At 40.7% G+C, this 24,941-nt stretch overlaps 1 protein-coding gene across 1 annotated transcript in view; it reads right to left on the bottom strand.

Moving 5' to 3' along the window:
• cacna1fb (calcium channel, voltage-dependent, L type, alpha 1F subunit) overlaps positions 1-24,941 on the bottom strand; it is an 87,052-nt gene that overhangs the window by 40,798 nt on the left and 21,313 nt on the right. The window contains exons 4-21 of the mRNA XM_062998943.1: positions 24,347-24,486; positions 19,067-19,212; positions 18,628-18,780; positions 17,481-17,677; positions 17,015-17,118; positions 15,300-15,451; positions 13,758-13,832; positions 13,409-13,490; positions 13,158-13,184; positions 10,606-10,766; positions 9,248-9,473; positions 7,727-7,934; positions 4,702-4,822; positions 4,462-4,537; positions 3,136-3,196; positions 2,996-3,050; positions 1,946-2,048; positions 1,168-1,297 (exon numbers count right to left, since the gene is read on the bottom strand). Coding sequence (XP_062855013.1) covers positions 1,168-1,297; positions 1,946-2,048; positions 2,996-3,050; positions 3,136-3,196; positions 4,462-4,537; positions 4,702-4,822; positions 7,727-7,934; positions 9,248-9,473; positions 10,606-10,766; positions 13,158-13,184; positions 13,409-13,490; positions 13,758-13,832; positions 15,300-15,451; positions 17,015-17,118; positions 17,481-17,677; positions 18,628-18,780; positions 19,067-19,212; positions 24,347-24,486 — 2,217 coding nt within the window. The remainder of the gene's footprint in view (positions 1-1,167; positions 1,298-1,945; positions 2,049-2,995; positions 3,051-3,135; positions 3,197-4,461; positions 4,538-4,701; positions 4,823-7,726; positions 7,935-9,247; positions 9,474-10,605; positions 10,767-13,157; positions 13,185-13,408; positions 13,491-13,757; positions 13,833-15,299; positions 15,452-17,014; positions 17,119-17,480; positions 17,678-18,627; positions 18,781-19,066; positions 19,213-24,346; positions 24,487-24,941) is intronic.

Genomic DNA, 24,941 nt, shown 5'->3' with positions numbered 1-24,941 from the left:
CCCGCCTACAGAAATCCCAATAAATTACAGAAAGGCAGTCTAAAAATAGCTACAGGGAGGACACACTTTACGGTATTGATTAGTGTGGGTCAGCAGCAATGGCCTATGGATAAATATGTAGGGAGTTTCCCACACAGGGATTGCAGCGACATTTCGGTCTGGGCCAGCAGGCTGGTCGTAAGATAGGAAAAGGTTAATCATATTCAACATCTTATGCTCTAAAGTTTCTTGGGTTTCTTGCAACCATATTAACAAATCATACACAGCCCACCACTGGGCGAGCACCATTACACATATGGGCACAGACAAAACATGCAAAACTCTTCCAGACAGTGATGAGAGGCAAGAATCGAACCCAGGTTTCCAGAACTCAAGTTAAAGGGTGTTACCAACCAGAGATGGGGACTCAAGTCTGTAAGTCCGTAAGTCACACACACAAGGACTTCAGACTTGACTCAGACTCGCAAAAAATGACTTGTGGACAGCAATAGTCAGCAACATTAGTTACGTGTGACAATCCGACATCATTCTGATCGTGGATTTTGCTGTGTTTTGGATTTTGGCCGCTGTGCCGTAATTTGCAATGAAAACAAAACGTATCAGTTTAAGCTTTTAACTGGTACCTAGTAAAGGCACTAAGTAAAACGGCAAAATACAGTCGCTAATCTGTTGTTGTTTTTTATCTGAACCTACATATTATTTGGGACATTGTAAAGGGACAGTGATGGCTCAGTGGTTAAGGTACTGGACTAGTAAACAGAAGATTGCCGGTTCAAGCCCCGCCACCACCAAGTTGCCACTGTTGGGTCCCTGAGCAAGGCCCTTAACCCTCAATTGCTCATTGTGTTCCGCTCATTGTGTGTAAGTCGCTTTGGATAAAAGCGTCTGCTAAATGCTGAAAATGTAAATGTAAATTTGTTTATTTCTATGCTACACCTGCAATATATGTTTTGTGTATATTATATTGACTCGTGACTTGACTCGGACTCTAGCCTAAAGACTCGTGACTCAACTCAGACTCGTATTTTGTGACTTGTGAACATCTCTGTTACCAACTCTACCGGCTGCCCTATTTTAAAATTTTAAAATGAGTATATGAACCATTTGTGACGATGGAATTGTGTCATATCCAGTGTGTGTGTGTGTGTGTGTGTGTGTAGCACTTACATTGTTTCTGAAGGAGTGTGCTCTGATTGGGTCCTCCGCAGCAAGAGAGATACTACTGAGGATGATGAATACCAGGATGAGATTAGTGAAGATGTGATGATTGATCACAATGTGACAGCCCACTCTTATTCTGCAGAGAAACCAAGCAGCAAAGAGAAAGTGAAGGAAAATCAGTATTTTAATTCTTTTAAGTGTATTTTCTTTTTTAATTACTAAGTAATTTATTATGTTCTGTCAAAATTAAGTAAATATTGCTGATGATTAAATTGCAGCTGCACTAATTTTAGTCTCTTTACTTGCTTTGTTCTTGCTCTGGGTACAAGCAGACAATCAGAGCACGCCTGAGGGCTGAAATGACTGTGCTTGGTTAAGCATGGCAAAAAGAGAGCAGCGGATTACAACTCTGTATAAAATATAATACAGCGTTGTTCTGATCTGACATGTTTTTAGAAAAGAACTAAAATGGTCAGATTAACTGAACTGCCTCCTATTGTGTAATCTATCTAATGGTGTATTTTTTTTAAAGCTTAATTTACTGTGTGAGAATATATTTGGACAAGTTCATAAAATAAACATGGACAAGCTCATAGTTCATAAACAAATATTAAGGGATGTTCCTGAAATATTACTAGAATTATTTGTTTTGTAATGCCCAATAACATTGTATTATAACATGAATGCAGATATATGTGGCATCATGTGTGTTGGTGTGTGTGTGTGTGTGTGTGTGTGTGTGTGTGTGTGTGTGTGTGTGTGTATGTTTGTTACTAAGGCTTACGGGTTGCTCTTGCTGAGGCAGAAGAAAGCGCTGCCCTCTGGTATTGGCACAACCTTTTCTTTAGAAGGAACAAAATCAGCCACATTCAGCTCAGAAGTTCCCTCTTCTAGACGAAACAAAAGACATTTAAATATACACAGACCAGGCATAGCATTATGACCACTGACAGGTGAAGTGACAGGTGAACACTGATTATCTCTTCATCACGGCACCTGTTAGTGGGTGGGATATATCAGGCAACAAGTGAACATTTTATCCTCAAAGTTGAAGAGTTAGAAGCAGGAAAAATGGGCAATATATGTATATATATATATATGTATATATGTGTGTGTGTGTGTGTGTGTGTGTGTGTGTGACAGAGAGTGTGTGTGTTTCAGTACTGTGCAATATAAAAACCCACAAATGTCTCTGTCAAAACATGGTCTGTAGATACCAGAGAAAACACGGTGTAACACAATATATCTGAACTCCAGGGACACTCAGGTGGCGCAGTGGTCTAACATGCTAGCACATTACTGCAGAGCATTCGAACTCGTGAAGTTTAAATCTCAGCAGTGTCACCAATCTAGCCAGAGGTCCACACAAACACAACCGTCCATGCATTAAGAGAGGGAAATTCGGATGGGGTCTCATCCTGCTGCAGCTGCAATATGCGATCTCCAGGACAGGTCTGGATGGCTGTGCAACTGGGGGGAAGAGGGGGTATCACATGGGGCATAACATGGCTCTCTGTATGTGATACGACTCTGTGTGAGAACCCAACAATGGCAGGTGATAAAAGACGGCCACAAACAGCCAGAATGAATAGCTTCTTCATTCTCTTGATACGTGTAAGAGGGGACCTGTGGTGATATGACACTTCGGAAGTTGTGCAAGCAGCAGCGAATTCACAATCGGAATTGTGAATTATAAGTATACCCTTATAAGTAGGGTATAAGGTATTTCAGAGGTATGACTAAGCTCTAAATTTTTATTTTATTTTTAGTCATGTTTATTAACCCCCTCCTCTGTGCACATATCTAGTCTGAATGCAGCTTATGTTTTGTTTACCTCCATCATCTCCTTCATCATGTTCCTCTTCTTCCTCAGACTCAACCACTTCAACCTGTCAAAACAAAACAATAAAAATGTTCAACATGGACACCACACAGTTTCTTATCGTCCAACTTAGAAAAAAGCTTTGCTCATACTTTAGCTTCTTCATTCTCTCCGTCTCCCTGACCTTCCTCTTCCTCTTCTGATTTCTTTTCTCTGTAAATAATGAAAGAAAGAAAAAAAAATTATGCCAGATCTGTGGGTAATGAACGCTGCCATTTTTTTCCTCACACCTGCTGCAAACAAAAGCACAGACATGACCATTACAAATTCTGCAACAAAAAACTCCCACATGGACTATGTTGAACATTTTGTCAAAAGTGTTTTCAAAAGCAGTGTAATCAAACACGAGTAACACACACATCAAGCATTCTGAATTCATAAGCTTACAATGAAGACATTTACAAACATTTACAATTAATGCAGGAAAAAGTGACAAAAAAACAACAGTGACATCCAACTTACGATTCCATTAAATGATTAATTATTAAAGAAGCATAGGGTAGATATTTGGCACTAGTGGTTAAAAGATTTCAAGTCTATTTAGCAAGAGAGGCTGATGCATTGCATTGTGAAATTCAAAGTCTTCATAGTTATAGTTCAGGCATTAATAAACAGATGAATTATCAGGCTGTAGTAGCGCAACATAGGGCAATAAACTACAAACCCCAATTTCTAGACAAGTTAGGACACTTTTTAAAAATGCAATCTAAAAACACTAAAATCTGTATTTGTTAATTCACTTGAAATAGACAAAGGGACAAATGTTGCATTTCAGGTTGCATTTCTTAATGCAGCGGTAGAATATGTTCCGTGACAACGATTTTCCGAAGTACTTCCCAGCCCAGCATGATGGTTTTTAAACAATACCATCTGAGAGCTCGATAGTCACTCACGATCAGAAACGGTTTACGTGTTTGGCCTTTAAGCACCAAGATTTCCCCTGACGTCCTTAATCTTTTCATGATTTTATGAACTGTAGGTGGTAAAATACCTAAATTCTTTGGGAAACATTGTCTTTGAACTTACTGACAATTCACAACATTTGGCACAAAGTGGTGACCATGACTTATCCTTGCTTGCAAAGCCATTGGTGGACATTCCTTTAATATTCAGTTTTGTTGACCTTACTTGTTACCAGTTAGACCACTAATTGTAGAACCTTTCAGGACAGTGATACTTGTATAACCTTAGACTTATTTTTGGTTTTGGATTTTTTTAGTGTGTTGCAGGCATCACATTCCATTTTTTTTTTTACATTTACAAAATATATTATTGCATTTTTTACAAAGTGTCCCAACTTTTCTGGAAATAGGGTTTGTATAATCCATTGTCGAAGAGGTTGAATGTCTGTACTGTCTAAGATAAAACAGCAGTGAATCATACTTTTAATAATACACAAAGTAGTTAATGAAATTTACTGATTCTTTTTGTCATCTCCATCTCCTCCAGCTAGGTTGTCAACAGCAATAGCCAAAAAGACATTGAGCAGGATGTCTGAGAGATAGCTGGTTAAGGCTGACAGACTATTTCACAAATACAGACTATGTACAGATATAATGAAAATATGATTTATTTATAAGTTATTAAAGATAACCAGCATTGTGAAAGAACAATATGCAATGATAATGATAATATGATCAGTCAGTGTGAAAGGATACAGTTACCACAGATGAAGAGAATGACGAAATACAGACACACAATCATACCAGGGAATACAGGGCCTCCGTATGCCATTATCCCATCATACATCACCATGTTCCAGTCCTCACCAGTCAGAATCTGTGCACAAGACACAAGCTTGATTCTTCCAAGTGCTTGGCTTATTTACTGAAAATTACTTACACCTTATACACAATCCTAATTCAAAAAAGGTGGGACAGTGAGGAACAGACAAGCGCTTTTTTATGTATTTACCTAAAAACAGTACAAAAACAAGTTATAGTTTTAACTTAATTAAAATTAATTCATATATCATTTTTGTATTTATACATTCCAAATTTAAATTTAACAGTACATTTCAAATCAGTTGAGTAAGGGACATGATTCTGATGACTGCTGTTGTTTTGAAAGTGATTTTCATTCCTGCTTAATATAAAACTTCTGCTAGTCAACACTTTAGACTCTCTGGGTGTGTTCGAAAACCTAGTGATCTCTCTACATAGACAGAATTTTACATCATCCTACACACGCTCCCGAGAAGGAGGCTGTTCGAATTCTTAGATGCCTTAAAATGCTGCCTAATAAGGCACCTTAAATCTGAATGCTATTTTGACAGAATAATGAGGAAGCATCAGATGCTGCCTTAACGGTGGAGGCAATCCCAGCATTCAGTACGGCACAACTTTTCTCACAAAAAAATAAAAAAATATGGCAGGCGGTGCGTCGCAACAAATGGAGTTATTTTCAAATGTAAATGAATTATCATTGATTTTTAATTTGTATAAACTTGTTCAAGTGTATTTATTCGCAAATTCGACTTGTCGGCGAATTTAACCATTTTTGGTACACGGAGGGAGATGTTAGTTGGTTGGTTTGAATGGCATGAGGCTAACTGTGTTAGCTTAGTAAGCGAAAACTGATGGAATCGCTAAGCAGTGCATCCGAATAACCTGACTTATAAGTCGATGACTTATGAGAATCCTCTCTACTTAGGCAGCTGCCTATGTAGGCAGTAAGACAGCAAGGCAGCTCACTAGGGTTTCGAACAAACCCTCTGTTGTCTTCTATCGCACTTCATAATGTGCCACATGCATTTTTTTATATGAGATAGGTCTGAACTGCAGGCAGGCCAGCCTAGCACCTGTACTCTCTTACCACAAAGTCATCCATGAGCAAAATGTGTCTTGGCATTGTATTGCCAAAAATGACATTGTCTAGATGGATGCATATTTTGTATGATGTGCACGTTACCCATGTCATTGTCACTGATACAACCCCATATCCTGACTGATGCTGGCTTTTACACTTTGCATTGGTAGTTATCTGAATGGCCCTTTTCTTCTATGGCCAAGAAGATACAACGACCATTAATTAAAAAACACAGTTTTTAAAAGTGGACTCATCAGACCACAGCACACACATCTACTTACGTTCAATCCCTCTCATATGAGTTTAAACCCAGAGAAATCGGTGTTGCTTCTGGATTTGTTGATATTTCATATATATTTTACTCTGCTTAGCGAAGCCGTAACTTGCATTTGTAGATTCAATATTTGTCTTGCCCTTTACACTCTAGATTCTCTGAATATTTGAAGAATGGTATGCAATTCCTTGCAAATATGAATAAACCAACATTGTTTTAATACTGTTGGACTATTTGCTTTCAAAAAAGAAGTTTTTCAAAAAGTGGCACACCTCAACCAACCTTTACTTGTAAAGGATGGATCCTTTAATTAATGTTGCATTTATAACCAATCATAATGTGTTTTTGATCATTCCACAATCTTCCTCTTTTTATAATGTCCTAGTCCCAGCTTTTGTGGAATGAGTCACATCTATTAAATAAGGAATTAGCTAAGGTAAAACATTAAATATTTTTTTTTTTTAATGCATTTTCTCTCTTTTTCTTCAAATTTTTAGCGTGTCCAATTTTTACCCAGTTTTGCTTCCCCTTTTCCTGCCCCGATTGAGGAGAGCGAGACTGACACACAACCCCTCCGACATGTGTGCAGTTGCCGACTGCATCTTTTTACCTGCACGAGGTGAGTTCATATGCGGATCAGCTTAGTGCACAGAGAGCCACACCCTGGTCAACGCATTATTTCTCGACTCTGTGCAGACGCCATCAATCAGCCAGCAGAGGTCATAATTCGCTCAGTTATGAGGAGTCCCTATCCGGCTTATCCTACCCTATGAACCAACCGTTGTTCATGTAGCTGCCCAGCCCAGCCAGATGGCAGAGCTGAGTTTCGAACCGACGAGTTCAAAATGTCAGCTCTGGTGTGCTAGCGTGTTTTACTGCTATGCCACCTAAGCGGCTAAATATTTTTCTTTGTGCTGTTTTCAATTAAAAACCAGTAAACGCCGCTCTGGAGGCGCAGCGGTAAAAACACACGCTGTTCACCAGAGCTGAGATCTCTAATACATCGTATCGAATTTTGGCTCTGCCTGCCGGCTGAGGCTGAGCAGCTACATGAACAACGATTGGCCTGTTGTTCAGATAGGGGCGGGATTAAGCCCGATGGGGACTCTCTCTCAGACTAGTGTGATTACGACCTCTGCTGGCTGGTTGGTGGCGCCTGGACGGAGATGGAAAGGAGTGCGGTAGAGGGTGTGGCTCTCCATACGCAGCGCTGTACTGCACTGCACTAGTCAAGTGTAGGTGATAAGATGTTTGATTGCTGTGCACGTATCGGAGGGGGCGTGGAGCATCCTCAGCCTCCCCAATCAGGAGCAGGGACCACCATTAGTGAGAGGATGATTGATGGGCAGAAATTGGATGCGCTAAAGTGGGAGAAAAAAATAAATAAATAAAAACCAGTAAACAATTGGCTTATTTCCATTTTTCATTAATAACATTTTACTATCACCATTATGACTAAAATAGAGTTATTTAAATGTTGTACATGTTGATTAAACTAGTAAATTAAAAATAAAACACAAACATGTAACTGTAACAACATAATAAAAGCATCTTGTTAATTCCAATAATATCAATAATTTGACCGTATGATGCAGGCTTACCTGAAAGCATGTAAGAAGCGCCTGGGGAAAAGTATCAAAAGTGCTTCTCTTGGTTTGGGTCTCATCAAAATTAAACTTCCCCCCAAACAGCTGCATACCCAGAAGGGCAAAGATGATGAGGAAGAGGAAAAGGAGAAGCAACAGAGATGCAATAGACTTCATAGAGTTCAGAAGAGAAGCCACCAGGTTGGACAGAGCTGTCCAGTGACTGTCAAGGGCAAGAAAACAACAGCACAGCAACAGATACATTAAACGAAACATCTGTTAACCCTGAGATTGAAAGAAAAGCCATAACAGTCAAAAACAAGGAAATCATGCCCAGCTTCTCACTGCAACTAAAGGTGGGGTTCAAACTCAGGTCTTCAGCACAGCAAAGACACTGCTTGCCTTGCCCCCATGCTAAAAAATTGATATACAGTGGTACCTTGAAACTCAAAGTCAATTGGTTCTGGGACTGGCATTAAGATTTAAGGTATTTTTTCCCATAAGGATGTTTGGGAAACCTCTTAATGCGTTCCATGGTCCCGTGGAACTGCATATATTTTAGGCTTATGTGAAATAATGGGGTTGTTTTTGACACTTATACACTGAAAATAACACAAATATAATATAAAAAACTGAAATAAAAGCTGATTCTTACAATTTCTCAGAACCCCGAGCTGCAACACAAGTTTAAAAGTGAAACAGGAGGGCCGCTCAGGTGGCGCAGCGGTAAAAACACACGCTGGAACCAGAGCTGGGATCTCGAATACATCCTATCGAATTTTGGCTCTGCCTGCCGGCTGAGGCTGAGCAGCCACATGAATAACGATTGGCCTGTTGTTCAGATATGGGCGGGACTAAGCCGGATGGGGTCTCTCTCTCATGACTGGTGCAATTATGACCTCTGCTGGCTGATTGATGGCGCCTGCACAGAGATGAGAAAAGAGTGCTCTCAGGGTGTGTCTCTCCATACACAACGCTGAGCTGCACTGCACTCGTCAAAAGTGTAGGTGATAAGATGCATACGGCATGCTGCCCACTTGTCGGAGCACGGGGCAGGTATTGGCATTGGTGGAGAGGAAGCATGATGCAACTGGGCAACTGGACATGCTAAAAAGGGAGAAAAAGAAAATAAATATATATATACGTATATATATATATATATATATATATATATATATATATATATATATATATACACATACATAAACATATATAAACACAGATACTTGTGGACACTTTCAGAGTGAATCTGACTGTTATTCCACACAAATGCAGTTTCATCTCACATGTACGATTAAACGACGTTTTACAGCACCGTTCAAGCCGAGCGCTGAACAAAGCGACAGTTCATTGTTAATTTGAAATTAAATAAATAATAATAAATAAAAAAAACTGAACACGTTGAGTTTAAGGGGACAAATTTCTCGAGAAAGGGCGTTGAGTTTCAAAGACTTTGAATTTAGGGGACGTTGAGTTACAAGGTACCACTGTACAAAATATACAAGGTCACCGAATAAAATAAAAATTGTAGTATACCGGGTAACTTTAAAGATCCTGAGCAAGCGAACACAGCGCAGTACAGAGATTCCAAGAGGCGGCATGATCTCCATCTCCACCAGCACCGTCTCCAGAATGCCTCCACACACCACGAAACAGTCAAATCGATTGAAGAAAGCCACAAAATAGGCCTGCAGCCCCAGACTGTACATCTTTAACAACATCTCAAAGGTGAAGAGAGACAGAAGAACCTTGTTGGCAATATCTATAGGATGACAGAACAGAAAAAAACTGAAATGTTAGGACAAATATCAATTTTATTATAAAGAAAACAGTGGCTAGAGACAAGTATTTAAGCATCAACTGCTTTATCCTGGTCAGGGTCATGGTGGGTCAATCAGAAATTCTTTTTTTATTGCATTTTATAAAATGTCCCAACGTTTCCAGAAATGGGGTTTATAACAATTTGTTTATTCTGATGTTTAGCAGTAAACAAACCAAATATGCCAGTCTGATCATCATGAGCAGAACTTTGGAGTCAATGCAGAGTTTAATGGTAAAAAAAAAACAGGCTTTACTTATAACACGTGATCATTATAATGCTGCATACAGTGACAGATGCATCAGATACAGCAGCAGTCCCCAACCTTTCTTGCACCACGGACCGGCTTCATATAAAATATTATTTCACGCCTCTAAGGTGGCGCAGCGGTAAAAAGTACGCTAACACACCAGAGTTGGGGTTTCGAATACATCGTATCAAATCTCAGCTCTGCCTTCCGCTGCATGAACAACGATTGGCTGTTGTTCATAGGGGTAAAAAGTCGGATCATAGGTCCTCATAAATGGTGCAACTGGTACACAGTGCCCGTCAGTGTATGAACTCGACTCGTGCAGGTGAAAAATGCAGTCTGTACTGACTGTACGTGCCGGAGGGGGTGTATGTCAGTTGAGTGGCGTCCTCAGTCAGCAGTGAAGGGTCGAATCAGTATAGAGGATGCAATCAGGGTAATTGGACACGACTAGATTAGGGGATTTAAAATAGAATAACTATAAAGCTTACAAATGAGCTTTTTTCGCTGCAACGAGATGCTGCTTCCACCTGGGGGTGATATGAGACGATAAACACCTGTGTGTTTGAAATGGAAGCAGTGTTTTCATTGCTAATGTAGCCATCTCTAATTATTTATTTTGTCTGTGTGGCCCGGTAATAAATGACCGACGGACCGGTACCGGTTCGAGGCCCGGTGGTTGGGGACCACTGAGATATAGGATTTGATAGGGCACGTTATTTAGCTAACCCTAACAAAACGCCATTAAAGAGAGTTATAAAAATGAAACAGTATAGTATTCCATTATGACATGTATAAATGAGTGTTGGAATGATGAATACACACCTTGCACATCCGTGAGCCAATCTGGCTGGTTGTAGTGTTCTGATGCACTAAGAGCTGTGTTAAGAAAGACCAGAATCAGCACCAGCCAATAAAATGACACTGATTTGACTGCTTTTCGACATGTCCTCCGAACAGCTCGGTTCCAGCGGCGCAACGTGCGACTGAGGGCAAACACATTCAAAACACACAGTCATTAACAAACCTGGATTCCAGCAATTACTGTTAAAATGAATGTTAATTGAATAAGCTAACGCAGATGTGCTAATATAAGTGTTCTCAAGTGCTTAAGTGCTTTTCCTCTCTATGCCTCATCTTTATGTTACTCGCCCTACACACTCTACTCCAACATTGTTTTTTAATCCACCTTAGCCTTGTAAATAAAAGCCCTGATTTAAGTTTACAATAGAAGGCAAACCTAGATATGTATTGTTAAATAATGTAACATTATGTTTTCATCACATTATGTTTTTCCACCGCTTTAACATTGTCAGGGTCACATTGGGTCAGATTTCACCAGTCACTGGGCACAATGGAGCAACACACCCCGGATATGGCCTCGGTCACCACCCACTTTTCCCACCAGACATAACTAATTATGTTTGTATGTAGACGGCTAATATGCCGATAGCACCACTAGGAATTCAAACCATGGAATTCTGTGGTAGTGGGCTAGTGTAATTTACCATTTGCCAGAGTTTATATAAAATATATGACAAAAACATCTGTATATAGCCGCAGCTTTGAAAAAAGGCATCTTAGTCATACATTTATGAGGAATAGGCCAGAAAAAATGAAGCAATTACATAACTCTGTTTCCATTAAGCAAGGGGAGAACACAACTACTGGGTTAGAAGGTTTATGATTAATTAGTGTAAAGGCAGTTTGGGGAATCCAGTTCAGTTTTCCCCCTTCTTAAAATAGATGCAGCTATGTCACTGGTTTTTAGTTAAGTTAAAAATGTTGGATTAAGGTACATGACAATTCAAATCATCTTAAATAATATCTAGCTGTAATAAATCCATTAATGCAACTTTTTTTGCATTCCCCCCCAATCTAGTCGTATCCAATCACCTGATTGCAGTACATTTCGTCTCTACTGATGTTGACCTCCACTCTGACTGAGGAGACCCGTGACTAGCACATGCCCCTTACAACACGTGTGCAGTACCGACTGCAACTTTTCACCTGCACAAGGCGAGGTGATATGTGGATCACCTTCGTGTTCAGAGAGCCACACCCTGATCCTCTCGTCTCTGTGCAGGCGCCATCAATCAGCCAGCAGAGACTGTAATTGCATTAGATATAAGGAATCCCTTCCGTTATCCTCTCTGAACAATGAGGAAATCATTGTTCATGTAAGCACCCAGCTTGCCGGTAGCAGAGCCGAGATTTGAATCGACAAGTTTGAGATGTCAGCTCTGGTGTGCTAGCGTGTTTTGAGCATGTTATTATTTATATTATTATTGTGCAAGTCAAATCGATTCCCTGGCAGCCTTATGGATATTGTTTCTTCCGAACATCTGGTCTTCAGTTCTTCAGTAACTTATTATCAGTAATTTATTTTTTTTTATGCATTTTCTTCCCGTTTTCCTCCCGATTTAGCGCACTCAATTTTGTCTTCCGATGCTGAGAGATACCAGATTGCATCCAAGGAGAGCACATCACTGTACATGCCTCTTTCAACACGTGCACAGCCCTCCTCTTCTTGCCCCTGCATTCTGCACAGGCGTCTCTCCCGCCAATCAGGGTCCTTACACAGCGTATGAAGACCAACCCACCCACACATAGTCCGGCCCCCACCCTGCAGATATGGTGGCCAATTAGTATCTGCTGCAGGCACTGCCAATTATGCCTGCTAGATGGCGCCCTGTAGACTGGTGGCAACAACGAGTTTCGAACCGAGGAGTTCAGAAACTCGGTGCTGGTGTGCTAGCGGAATATCCCGCTGCACCACCTGGGCGCCAGTCAGTAACAAGGTTAGCGCTTTCCAACTTGAGGATCCCATCTTCTGACTGTACAAAAACACCCATTGCTTTTATCCACGCCATTTAACTGACACCGATGTCACTGTCGCCTTTGTGATCACCCACCTCTGACATTGTTCTACATTGCTGCTGCACAGCATACAGGTGCTATGTTTAGTCTGGCACTCTTCTGCTATTAGATACCATGATAGAAGTTAAAGCTCCAGACAGCATAGCTCTCTGCTTCCTGTTACATTTACATTTTCGGCATTTAGCAGACACTTTTATCCAAAGCGACTTACATTATACAGTCTAAGCAATTAAGGGTAAAGGGCCTTGCTCAAGGGCCCAACAGTGGCAACCTGGCAGTGGTGGGGTTTGAACCAGCAATCTTCTGCTTACTAGTCCAGAACGTTAACCACTAGGCTACAACTGCTTCCTTGATGCATGCAAGCCTTCTAATGTCAACACGGCAACACTCCATGAAAAGTAATACTACTAACAGTACTATTGCACAGTACAAATACATGGCTATAGTTAAGAACTATAGGGTGTTTCAGAAACAAAAAATAGCACCCTAATACTCACCAGCAAGGAATTTTCATGATTTGAGCGCTATGAACAATGGAAAGAACATGCGAAAGAAACAGAAATGAGCTCAAAGACAAACACATGACAAATACAAGTGACTTTAGAAAATAATAAAACACTGCTGCATGACTACCAGCAAGACAAAGAAAAGCTTAAGCTGCACAACAGGAACAAATATGCAACATGAACTAAATACTTGCTAACTGACGACTACAGAAATCAGGTGCGTAAGTGTGTGCGTCTATTACCAGCAATCAGCACAACAGTCTGTATGTTCCTCATCTATATTTTCTGTGTTCTCAGAGGCTGTTTCACTAGCTGGAAGACTCGCTACAGACAGGGAAAAAAAAACACAATGACACAGAGACACTGTGGAAGGTAAAAGGACCAAGAGAGAGTTACTCTAATTTCCAATGTCATACTGGCACAGTTAAAAAAAATCAGTCCATCTAGAACAGGTCAAGCCATTTACTGTGAGTCAAATAGCGAGTGAGGCCCAGATGTGATTCCGTACAATTCAACAATACAAAGTCACTGAGCGCTATATTTAGCAGGTGGGCAGAGCTGGTTGGTATGGCTCTCTCTGATTGGACGTACCGTGGGTCTCGTTGGAGTGGCTGAACCAGCCGAACTTCCCTCGCTTTTTGTCAGCCAGATCACGCAGGGTCATACCTGATGGGGGAGAGCAGTAGATGAGTGCAAAAAAAGGTATAAAATGGCATGGCATGTCACTATGCCGCCAATGCTTTGGCTATACAGAATAACATAGTAAATAGGTTGTTTTACCTACCATTTAATACAGAATAAAATAGAACAGAATGCTTTATTTGTCATATATACATATACAGGTGTACAGTACAATTAAATTCTTTCTTTGCATATCCCATCTTGTTTGGAGGCTGGGGTCAGAGCTCAGAGTCAGCCATTGTACAGCGTCCCTGGAGCTGAGAGGGTTTAAAGCCTTGCTCAAGGGCCCAACAGTGGCTGCATGGCAGACCTCAACCTGTCAACTGATAGCCCAAATCTCTACCCACTAGGCTACCACTGTCCAGTGCACTTTTATATTGTAAAATCTTAACCCATTTTGCGTTTTCACCAATTCCTACCCAGTAATTGAGTCTGTCTTATTGCAACAAATCTGGGGGGTAAAGGGTTGCACATGTTTCCTTCAAGACACATTAAGCCATCACCTCGTCCTTTGAACTGCTACTCATACTTGTGCCCTAAAGTAGTGTGACAGTATACAGTCTGAGCAATTGAGGATTAAGTGCCTTGCGTAAGGGTCCAACAGCAGCAACCTGTCAAGCGGTGGGGGCTTGAACCAGTGACTTTTTGATTACTAGTCAAGTACCTTAACCACTAGGCTACAACTGTCCAAATGATATGCCCTTAACATCTTTGCTGTTTTAGCATGGCTGTGTTCCTGTGCACAAAATGAGGTCCATAAAGACATTGATTGAAAAGTTGGTATGATGGAACTTCAGTGGCTTACACTGAAGCACTGACCTGAGCACCAATATACACTTCTGAGATGCACTGGGATGTCAACTGCAACCCAGTGCCTAACCTTTCAAATGCAAAATGGACACAAATTCCCACAGATATACCCAAAACAGATATGTCCAAAATCATTTGGCCTAGCAGAGTGGAGGCTGTTATACAGTATACAGTGTATTTAAAGTTAGCATGCTGGATAATGCATGTACGCTCATCGTTTGTGTGTATAAAAATGTCATGTGATAAAAATAGGGAAGTAAAAAACTAAAACTTTCTATTTAAAGTTTTTATCAAACAGGATAAATCCTAAATAAAGTCAAGTTGTCTATGTAGTGCACTACCTAGGGCGTAGTATATATAGAAATATATGTTCTTAGCTTTCGTGTTTCATTACAGACTAAAAAGCTTTGAAGCAGAACCTAAAAAAGGCCAGTAAAGCTAATAACACCAAATGTTTCAGACTTGTGTGGACTAAGCTAGAGAAATGGTTGCCCCTCCTTTTTTAGTGTGGGTGTTCTTGCAGTGTTTTTCTGAACAGACACAGATCGTGTATCATTTGGTGAGAACTAATGACTGCCTGATGATAAATTAAATAATAATGAGAAAAGAGAGATGTAGAAGATCAGTCTTGTGAGTTCTCACGTCTGTTTCCGTCCTCGTCAGCTTCATCAATGTCCTCGGCCTGCATGATCCAGTCCATGTAGCCGCAAAGATCCTCCTCTAGCTGCTGCTTCTCTCGCAGCTTCTGAAAGTCTCCTCGCGCTTTTGCCTTCTCTCGCTCCTTAGAGAATTCACTGTGTGCGCACACACACACACACAAATTACAGTGCTTTGAAACATTCCAGAATACGCAAATGAATTATTACCAGGTGAGGGAATCGTAATATAGAATAAGGATCTATCTGTATAAATAATGAGAGGTCGTGTCTCACCAAAGTACTCCAAACATCAGAAGAGAGTTGCCAATCAGTTTAAAAGGAACATCTCTCAGTGCTCATAATTTCCTTCATATAATTGATTTTTTCAACTGTAAGCAACAATTAATAATTATAATTTATTCGTTCACCATCTACTGTTCATAATATTGTGAAAAGATTCAGGGAATCTGGATCTTAGTTAGGGTGGCCAGCCGTCCGGTTTTAGGTCGGACAGTCCGGCTTTTCAGCTGTCAGTCCTCCATCCACGCAACGCTAGGACTGATACTTAAAAATCCTAGTTTTGGAGTGAACTGGTTTTATTTTTGATCAATATTATCTGTCATTGGCTCGGGTACACATCAAAACAAATGCTTTGTATTTCATTGGTTTAACAGCCTCATTTGACTGCTTATAATGCTACCGCTGGCCAATCGCAGAAGGTCCGCCCTCTAAATGCTAGTCTGTGATTGGGTGGTTGAATTTCGCTCGCTCGCTCTGGTCTGTATACACCTCTAATAGAGTCAGTTAGTCAGCTCTCATGCTCAGGAACGCTGTGAAAATGCCAAAAAGTAAACTTTTGGTGGCAGCGAGGAACGGACTTAAATATCAAAAGTAGACACAACATTTAGTGAGTAAAACAGTAATTTGTTATAGAATTCTTGCTTAAATTGGTCAAAAACTCTGTTATAGGGGTTATGGTTTCATTCTGTGTGTTGCAGTATCATGTCCCCCTGTTACTGGTATAATGTCCTCCTTTTGGGTGTAATGTCCTCCTTTTTGTGGCTATGAATGTGGCCACCCTAATCTTAGTCTGTGTAGAGCAATAGTGGAAACCACTACTGAAGTGCGTGACCTTTGAGCTCTCAGACAACTGTGTGAGAAACCATCATGCTACTGTGATAAACAAAGCCACATGGGCTTGGAGTACTTCAGAAAACTGTTGTCACTTAACACGGTACACCGCTGCATCAAGAAATTTGAACTGAAACTTATTACACCCAGACAAAGATAGATATCAATTCTATACAGAAACAACACTGAGTCAAAAGAGCATTTGTATAACTGGGCATTGATGTTGGTCAGGAAAGTCTCAACTGATGTTTCAGTTCATCCCAAAGCTGCTCAGTGGGACTGAGGTCAGGGCTCTGTGCAGGCTACTGGAGTTTCTTTATACCAAGTTTTTCTTCATGTCTTAATAGATCTTGCTTAGTGCACAGGGCACAGTCATGCTGGAACAAGAAAGGGCTTTCCCTAAACTGTTGCTGCAAAGTTGTCAGCATATAATTTCCTTTATTTAATTGATTTATTACACCTGTTAGCAACTGTTGTGGCTGAAGCATATCAATTCAGTAATTACAATTGGTATCTAAATACTTTTGTCCATACAGTGAAGCCCATCCCTACTAGAGATACACATCGTCTGTGATCTGCTCTACTCACCCGCTCAACACACCCAACACAAGATTGAGGACAAAAAATGATCCGAAGATGACCAGGCTTACAAAGTACACCCAGGGCAGTTCAAACCCGATAGCATAATTCATCTGCAAAAAGAAACCACAGACACATGTTTATAGTGATTGTTGTTGGGTACTTACTAAACCCTAACCCTAATATACTGGGCTCAGAATACTGCTGGTTGAAGCCCCACCACCACCGAGTTGCCACTGTTGAGCCCTGGAGCAAGGCCCTTTACTCTCAGTTGCTGCTAGTCGCAGTGGATAAAAGCATCTGCTAAATGCCCTTATCTCAGTAATCCACAGAGATTATTTTATGAAATTAAAGTAAAAAAATGAGACTAACCTAATGTCTACATCTAATAGTTGTTTATGATCTCATTCTAAATGAGCAGTGTTAAATACATGCTTCCCCATTCATAATAGTCAGATGAATGCTGAGTGCTTACCCAGTAGAGAACATCTGTCCAGCCCTCCATTGTGATGCACTGAAACACGGTCAGCATGGCAAAGAAGAAGTTATCAAAGTTAGTGATGCCACCGTTCGGCCCTTCCCACCTCCCTCTGCACTCAGAGCCGTTAATGATACACTGACGACCGTGTCCAGAGAAAGCACAGGGGACAGGGTCATCATCCGCAAAGTCGTCTAAAACAAAGAAAAAGCACAAATTTGTCAGGTATTAAAAAAAACGGATCAAAAATATTTATCTAATAATATTTTTAAAAGGCGCTCAGGTGGCGTGGTGGTATATTACGCTAGCCCACCACTGCTGAGATGTTATGCAGGATGGGGGAAGAGGATTGATTAACTGAAGCCTAACAATAGATTGGTGCTCTGTCCAAGGTTTGCTTGTCTTGTGCCCAGTGGTTCTGGACGAACCGGACACACCCAGACCAGGATAAAGTGGTTGATGGAAATTAAATGAAAAATATTAATACTTTTTAAATCTAAAGGTATAGAAGGTACGATTATATACATGGAATTATTAAAATTGAGCATATGCACATTTTTATCTATATTTTCTTAATGTTAGGGCTTTAAAACCACTTGCCCCTTCCGGGCGATACGGTGGCTAAATGGGTAGCACTGTTGCCTCACAGCAAGAAGGTCCTGGGTTCGATCCCCAGTTGGGGCGGTCCAGGTCCTTTCTGTTCTGAGTTTGCATGTTCTCCCTGTGTCCGCATGGGTTTCCTCCGGGGGCTCCGGTTTCTTCCCACAGTCCAAAGACATGCAAGTGAGGTGAATTGGAGACACTAAATTGTCCAAGACTGTGTTCGATATAAACTTGTGAACTGACGAACCTTGTGTAATAACTACCGTTGCTGTCATGAATGTAACCAAAGTGTAAAACATGAAGTTAAAATCCTAATAAGAGATAAGATAACACTTTATTGATCCCGAAGGAAATTGCAGAAACTAGACACAGAAATCACAAACAAACAAACAAACAAACCCTGCCCCTTCCCCAGACATGGCCAAGACTCGGCCAGCTGATAGATTTGGGTTCGAATCTCAGGGATGGTGGGATACGCTACTGTCATAGACCCTTGCCCCATATGACCACCTGTACAAAATGTGTTCCTGTGTTTACTGACCTGTGCCCATAAAGTAGCATGTCCTGTGCATTCGGCCAATGAAAAGCTCCAGGCCTATGATTGCATAGATGATGATGACGAAGAGAACCAGCAGAGAAATATGTAGCAAAGGAACCATGGCTTTCATGATAGAGTTCAGCACAATCTGTAAACCTACACAGAGGGTAGAGAGATCACACACACATATACACGTACAAGATCTTTACAATATTTAGACTGGTATCACCTTAAAAAAAGTGTCAATTTTGCCATTTTTGTTCCGTATTACATAGTTTACACTCAATGGTCACTTATAATCACCTACACTTAGTCATTTACTTAATCATCTTAACAACCAGTGCAGGGCAAATGTTAAAAATGCTTATTACCCAGACAAAAGTGTTTACTAGAAGCTTTAACTTGAACTAACACAAACACACAGACACATATACAGACTAACTGGGCACTCCTGAGACGAGTCGGAGGGGTCGTAACACTCTGAAGGCTCTGAGTGCCTTAACGTCCAGGCCTCCCGGTTTTCCCGGCATGTGGTGAGTTTCACTGCCAGATTTATGAGTCATGGTCTCCAAAACCACACTAAACAACCTAAAACACAAACACACACCAAAAATAGATAAAAGAAGCATTGTAAGGCACATTCAAACACTTTTCATTTCTCTAATATTATAAATATCATAATAATATCTAATAATTTAAAAATAATATTATTAAATAATATTATTATAAAGTATTTCTATTCACGTCCATTCTGATGGATTAACATAAAAACAATAAAAATATGGGGAACTCTTGGGAAATTTGATTATGATTATTTTGTTGTCCATAGTGTGATTTAAAAATGCAGTGTCTGCACTGAATAGGTACCTAGCCGCTAGGATGCATAAACCAGTGCATTGTAGTGCCAGTCCCAAGCCCGAATGAATAGGGAGGGTTGTGTCAGGAAGGGCATCCAGCGTAAAAAAACTGTGCCAAATCAATAATGCGGATCACCATCCTCCGGTGACCCCTAACGGGAGCAGCTGAGGAAATGGAGAGTGTGACTTCAAAATCCAGATTGCCCATGCAGGGCGCACAATGGGTTTGATGGGTTTTGATGTCCTGGGTTTGATTCCCAGGTGGAGCGTTCTTGGTCCTTTCTGTGTGGAGTTAGCATGTTCTCCCAGTTACCTCTAGGCGCTAGATAGTTTCTGCAGTCAGGTAAACTGGAGAAACTAAAATTGCCCTAAATGTGTGTGTTAAGGTGTGAATGTGTTTGTGTGTCTGCCGTGCAATGAACTGGCGCCCTGTCCAGGGTCTCTCTGTGTGCCTTGCACCCATTGAGAGCTGGGATAGACTCCAGCACCCCCTGCGACCCTGATTAGGATAAACAGCTTAGAAAGTGAGTAACTGAGTGATTCTCAGTGCAAAATTTGGAACGGAAAATTTTAAACTAATAAGATGCCAGACCTAACTGTAATGCTAATGCACCATAAACATTATACTCAAATTTTATTTATAAAACGGATAGTTCCGGTCCTAAAATCTGATTGGCTGAGCCGCGTTCGAAGCCGTTGTAAAATCCCCGATAAACGCACACCTAGGACCACCTCACATCATTCCATATTAATACGCCACTGAATCGAAAAAGTTAATGTTATTTTCGCCCTCATGTTGCCTAGCAACACTGTTAATCGAACTATTTTGCGTCGCGGAAGAATGCTTTATTGTAAGTTTATACACGATAAATACATTTATGAATTAAACATTGTTGTATTTATTATATTTTTTGTTGACCGCCGTTTTATAAAAGCAATAAGCCACTCGAGACCGTGCGTTACTGTTATGATTTTAGCACGGGGAAAGAAGTTTCGTCATCCCCGTGCTAAAATCACAGTAATGCACGGCCTCTCGTGGCTTATTGCTTTAATAACATTCATTTCTAGAAGCTTAATTACAGCAGAATGTCAAAATGTAAGTAGAACATAAAATAAAGACAATGATAACACTGAGGCTTCAACTGTTCAGCACCATTAACAGCAGCTAGGAAGCTAACTGATAACAGTTTTTAGCTTTTAGTTCATAGCTTTGTTGCTAACATTGCTGCCAAGTTCATTTTTCATAAACTGTTTATTTTCATTAACTGATTATTCAAACCTAAAACTAAACCATTTAAGGTCAAGAAAGGTGAGACAGACAGAGACAGATGCTTAATTTAACATTGCTGTTTGCTCTTAACACGTCCCTTAATCAAACACCTGATCTATTAGACCACACATGCAGAATTAGACTTAATGTGGGATTTTAGTACACCAGGGTCTAAGTGACTAATTATCTGGATGAGGTAAATTACTTGACCTTGTAAACATCAGGAGTGCAGAGCTGGAGTAGTGTGTGAGTGCAGGGGTGTAGAATTATAGGAGCTCAGCTAATTTAGGAACATTAGGAACATAATTACAGTTAATGTTGATTTTGTGGGTACACAGGATTCAGCACAAAGTATGAATAATTCAGAACTCAATAATATCTGTTTGCACTTGGCCAACATGTTGCATCTTTCACTGTACAATCATTAATTCCAGACATGTTTGAACAGTATGTGAAAGGAAGATAAAAAGAAAGCATTGATTTATAAATCCACATTGATAATTACTTACAAAATAAAATTCTAAATGTTGCATATAATCATTATTTATAATAATGACAGTGGTAGCCTAGTGGGTAGAGATTTGGGCTATCAACCGGAAGATTGGCGGGTTCAAATCCAGGCTCTGCTATGAAACCACTGTTGGGTCCTTGAGCAAGGCCCTTAACCCTGTCTGCTCCAGGGGCGCCATACGATGGCTGACCCTGCGCTCTGACCCCGGCTTCCAAAACAAGCTGGGATGTAATTTTATGGGCAGTGATAGCTCAGTGGTTAAGGTACTGGACTAGTAAATAGAAGGCTGCCGGTTCAAGCCCCGCCACCACCACCAAGTTGCCACTGTTGGGTCCCTGAGCAAGGTCCTTAACCCTCAATTGCTCATCGTGTTCAGATCATTGTATAAGTCGCTTTGGATAAAAGCGTCTGCTAAATGCTGAAAATGTAAATAATTTGTAAATATACTCTTTTGCCCCCAATTTTCTCCCCTAATCTAGTCGTATCCAATTACCCTGATTGCTTTACACTACCCCCCTACTGATACAACCCTCCACTTCTGACTGAGGAGCTTTGCAACTGCCACACTCCGCACTCCGACACGTGTGCAGTACCGACTGCATCTTTTCACCTTCATGAGGCGAGTTCATATGTGGATCAGCCTTGTGCACGGAGAGCCACACCCTGATCAGAATTATTCCCCAACTCTGCGCAGGCGCCATCAATCAGCCAGCAGAGGTCGTACTTGCACCAGTTATGAGGAACCCTGGTCCGGCTTATCCCACCCTGTGAACAACAGCCAATCGTTGTTCATGTAGCCGCCCAGCCGGATGGCAGAGCTGAGATTCGAAATCCCAGCTCTGGTGTGCTAGCGTATTTTTTCCGCTGCGCCACCTGAGCGGCTTTGTAAATATACCCTTATTCTCACATTAATGCTTGTAAGTTGTTCTATAAGGACAGTAGCAATTTATTTATTAGCTTGTTTGTTTGTTCATTTATTGTCTAACCACCACTTTATTCTGATCAGTGTCACGGTGGGTCCATTTCATTAGGCGAAAGACAAGAAACACTCCGGACAGGTCACTAGTCCATCACAGGGCAGGCAGACACACACACTCAGGCCAACTTTTAGTAGATTTAATTGGCATGACTGAAGCACCTGGAGAAAACATATGAGGACACAGTGAGAACATGCAAACTCCACACAGAAAGGGCCCTGGCTGCCCAGCTGTATAATTAAACCCAGGCCCTTCTTTCTTACAGCACAGTGACAGCGTTTGAGGTGATAGCACTAGCCATAGCTCCACCGTGCCACCCCATTAGCAATTAATATAATTTACAAACATCAGTTCATCATTTTCCTCAAAGATTCTTTAGCGAATATTTTAAAGGTATGTTTTTCAGCAAGTGTTTACAAGATTTATTGGTACTTTACCCTCTACCGTGCATTTCCAAAGATTTTAAAGATCTAGAAAGATTTCTTTGGGAAGGCTAAACTAAGACTCCTGAGACCTGTGCTACTATTTATACATCACCTACTGCAATGACTTGTTGGGAGGGGGTTGTTGGAAAGAGGGAAATTCATTTTAATAGTATTCTGCTATGTAAAGATTCATTCTTAAAAGGATTCAAATCAGGGGTGTCAAACTTATTTTCACCGGGGGCCACATCTGCATTATGGTGGCCCTCAAAGGGCCGATTGTAACATATCTTGCTGTGATTGCAGTCGGCCTTTTAAGTCTTGGACAATTTGTTGGTTTTCTTGAAGGCTAAATTCTGTGTTTGGTGTCAAAATGCCAAATTTATACTGTATATTTATAATGTATATCTACATTTATATTGTACTCCTTTATCACAGACACGGCCTCATAACACAAGAGACGTACCGTTTTTTCTTCTTGTATTCACTTTCCCATCTTTCATTAAATTACCTCCTATTGCTTCAATTTTTTTTTCTTGCACATTTTTACATTATTTGTGAATATTTCTCAACATCACTTGTTGGAAAACCGCCTCAGTTAAACGCTGATGTGGAAACACTGCCTTCAAGTGGCGGGATGCGGTCACTTTGCGGGTCACAAAATCGCCATAGATTGTGTGAGATGCAGTTTATGTACGATTTTACAGTGTATTTTAAGACAATCATACATCTTTTAAGCTTTTTGCTTTGCATTACAGTGTTAAAAAAAATCTAAAAATTCTTTAAAGATTAGTGCAATGTAAGGAAAACTGTCGAGCAGCGATGGTAATCTCTGTACAGATCTCTGCTTTTTAAACTATAACGGTTCAGTGTTTCTTTTATTTAAAGGTATCATTTTTCAATTCCCAGGTGGGCCGGTCCGGGTCCTTTCTGTGTGGAGTTTGCATGTTCTCCTCGTGTCTGCGTAGGTTTACTCCAGGAGCTCCGGTTTCCTCCCACAGTCCAAAGACATGCAAGTGAGGTGAATGGGAGAAACAAAATCATCCATGACTGTGTTTGACATTAACAGACTTGAACTGATGAATATTGTGTAACCAGTAACTGCCTGTCCTGTCATGAATGTAACCAAAGTCTGTAAAACATAATGTTAAATCCTAATAAATAAATAAATGTGTCATTTAATAAAAAACTAAATTCAATGCATTACTACAGTACACCATCTGTGCCAGGGTCTGCTGTGGTGACCCCTAAAATTGAGAGCAGCCACAAAAAAATAGAAATTTAGGTAAACCATCAGTGTCATAGAAGAAAAGTCCCATAATGCTTACTCTGTCCTTATATGTCATTTTACTGATCCTATCACTAATCCTGCATCCTCACTCACACACTCACACACCAGCAAAATGAAGTGAAAAGCCAAGTCAGATTAAGAGACGAATAGAGATGGTACAAAAAGGGAGAAATTGAGCAGATAATCCTGAAATGAAAGGAAGCGATGGGAAGAGAGGAAGTAATAGTCGGGAGAGAGATGAAGAAGAGGGTCTGAATAAACAGAGGAATGTGAGGCAGCAGTGATTAAACAGGAAAGCAACTGCAAGGTACTACACCACCTGAACACATCGTAGTGAGGAGAATTAAATAAGGACAGACACAATAAAAAAGAAAGAACAATGAGACAAAAGTACCCCACGATGACGATCACAAAGTCCAGCAGGTTCCAGCCATTGCGGATGTAGGAGCTGGGGTGCATGACTAGACCATAGGCCAGGATCTTCAGAAAGGTCTCTACAGTGAAGATGATGAGAAATACATACTCCACTTGCTCCTGTACACACACATAAAATGAACATCAGGTCATCAGCACATTATAAACATTTTGTGTATTTGTGTCCTCTGCAAACCACACATGGTCAGAAATGTCCCGACACCCATGGTCTTTTAGGAAAACTCCAGCTCTTGTGGGGTGTTCCCGGTCTGCAATGGTCAGTATCTATCAAACGTGGTCCAAGGAAGGAACAGTATATACGTAAAGATAATGCATAAATAAAATAGAAAAAAAATATATATATTTTTTGTTTCTGCATTTTCACCCCTTTTTCTCCCTTTTAGCGCATCTAATTGCCCGGTTGCATCACGCTTCCTCTCCACCAATGCCAATCCCCGCTCTGATTGAGGAGAACAAAGCTAACGTGGGCAGCAGACACGTGGGCAGCAGCCGTATGCATTTCTTCACCTGCACTAGGCGAGTGCTGATGCGGATCAGCACTGTGTATAGAGAGA

The sequence above is a fragment of the Trichomycterus rosablanca genome, chromosome 7 (assembly GCF_030014385.1).
Source record: "Trichomycterus rosablanca isolate fTriRos1 chromosome 7, fTriRos1.hap1, whole genome shotgun sequence".
In the NCBI taxonomy this organism is placed as follows: Eukaryota; Metazoa; Chordata; class Actinopteri; order Siluriformes; family Trichomycteridae; genus Trichomycterus; species Trichomycterus rosablanca.
This window is presented reverse-complemented; position numbering and strand designations above follow the sequence as displayed.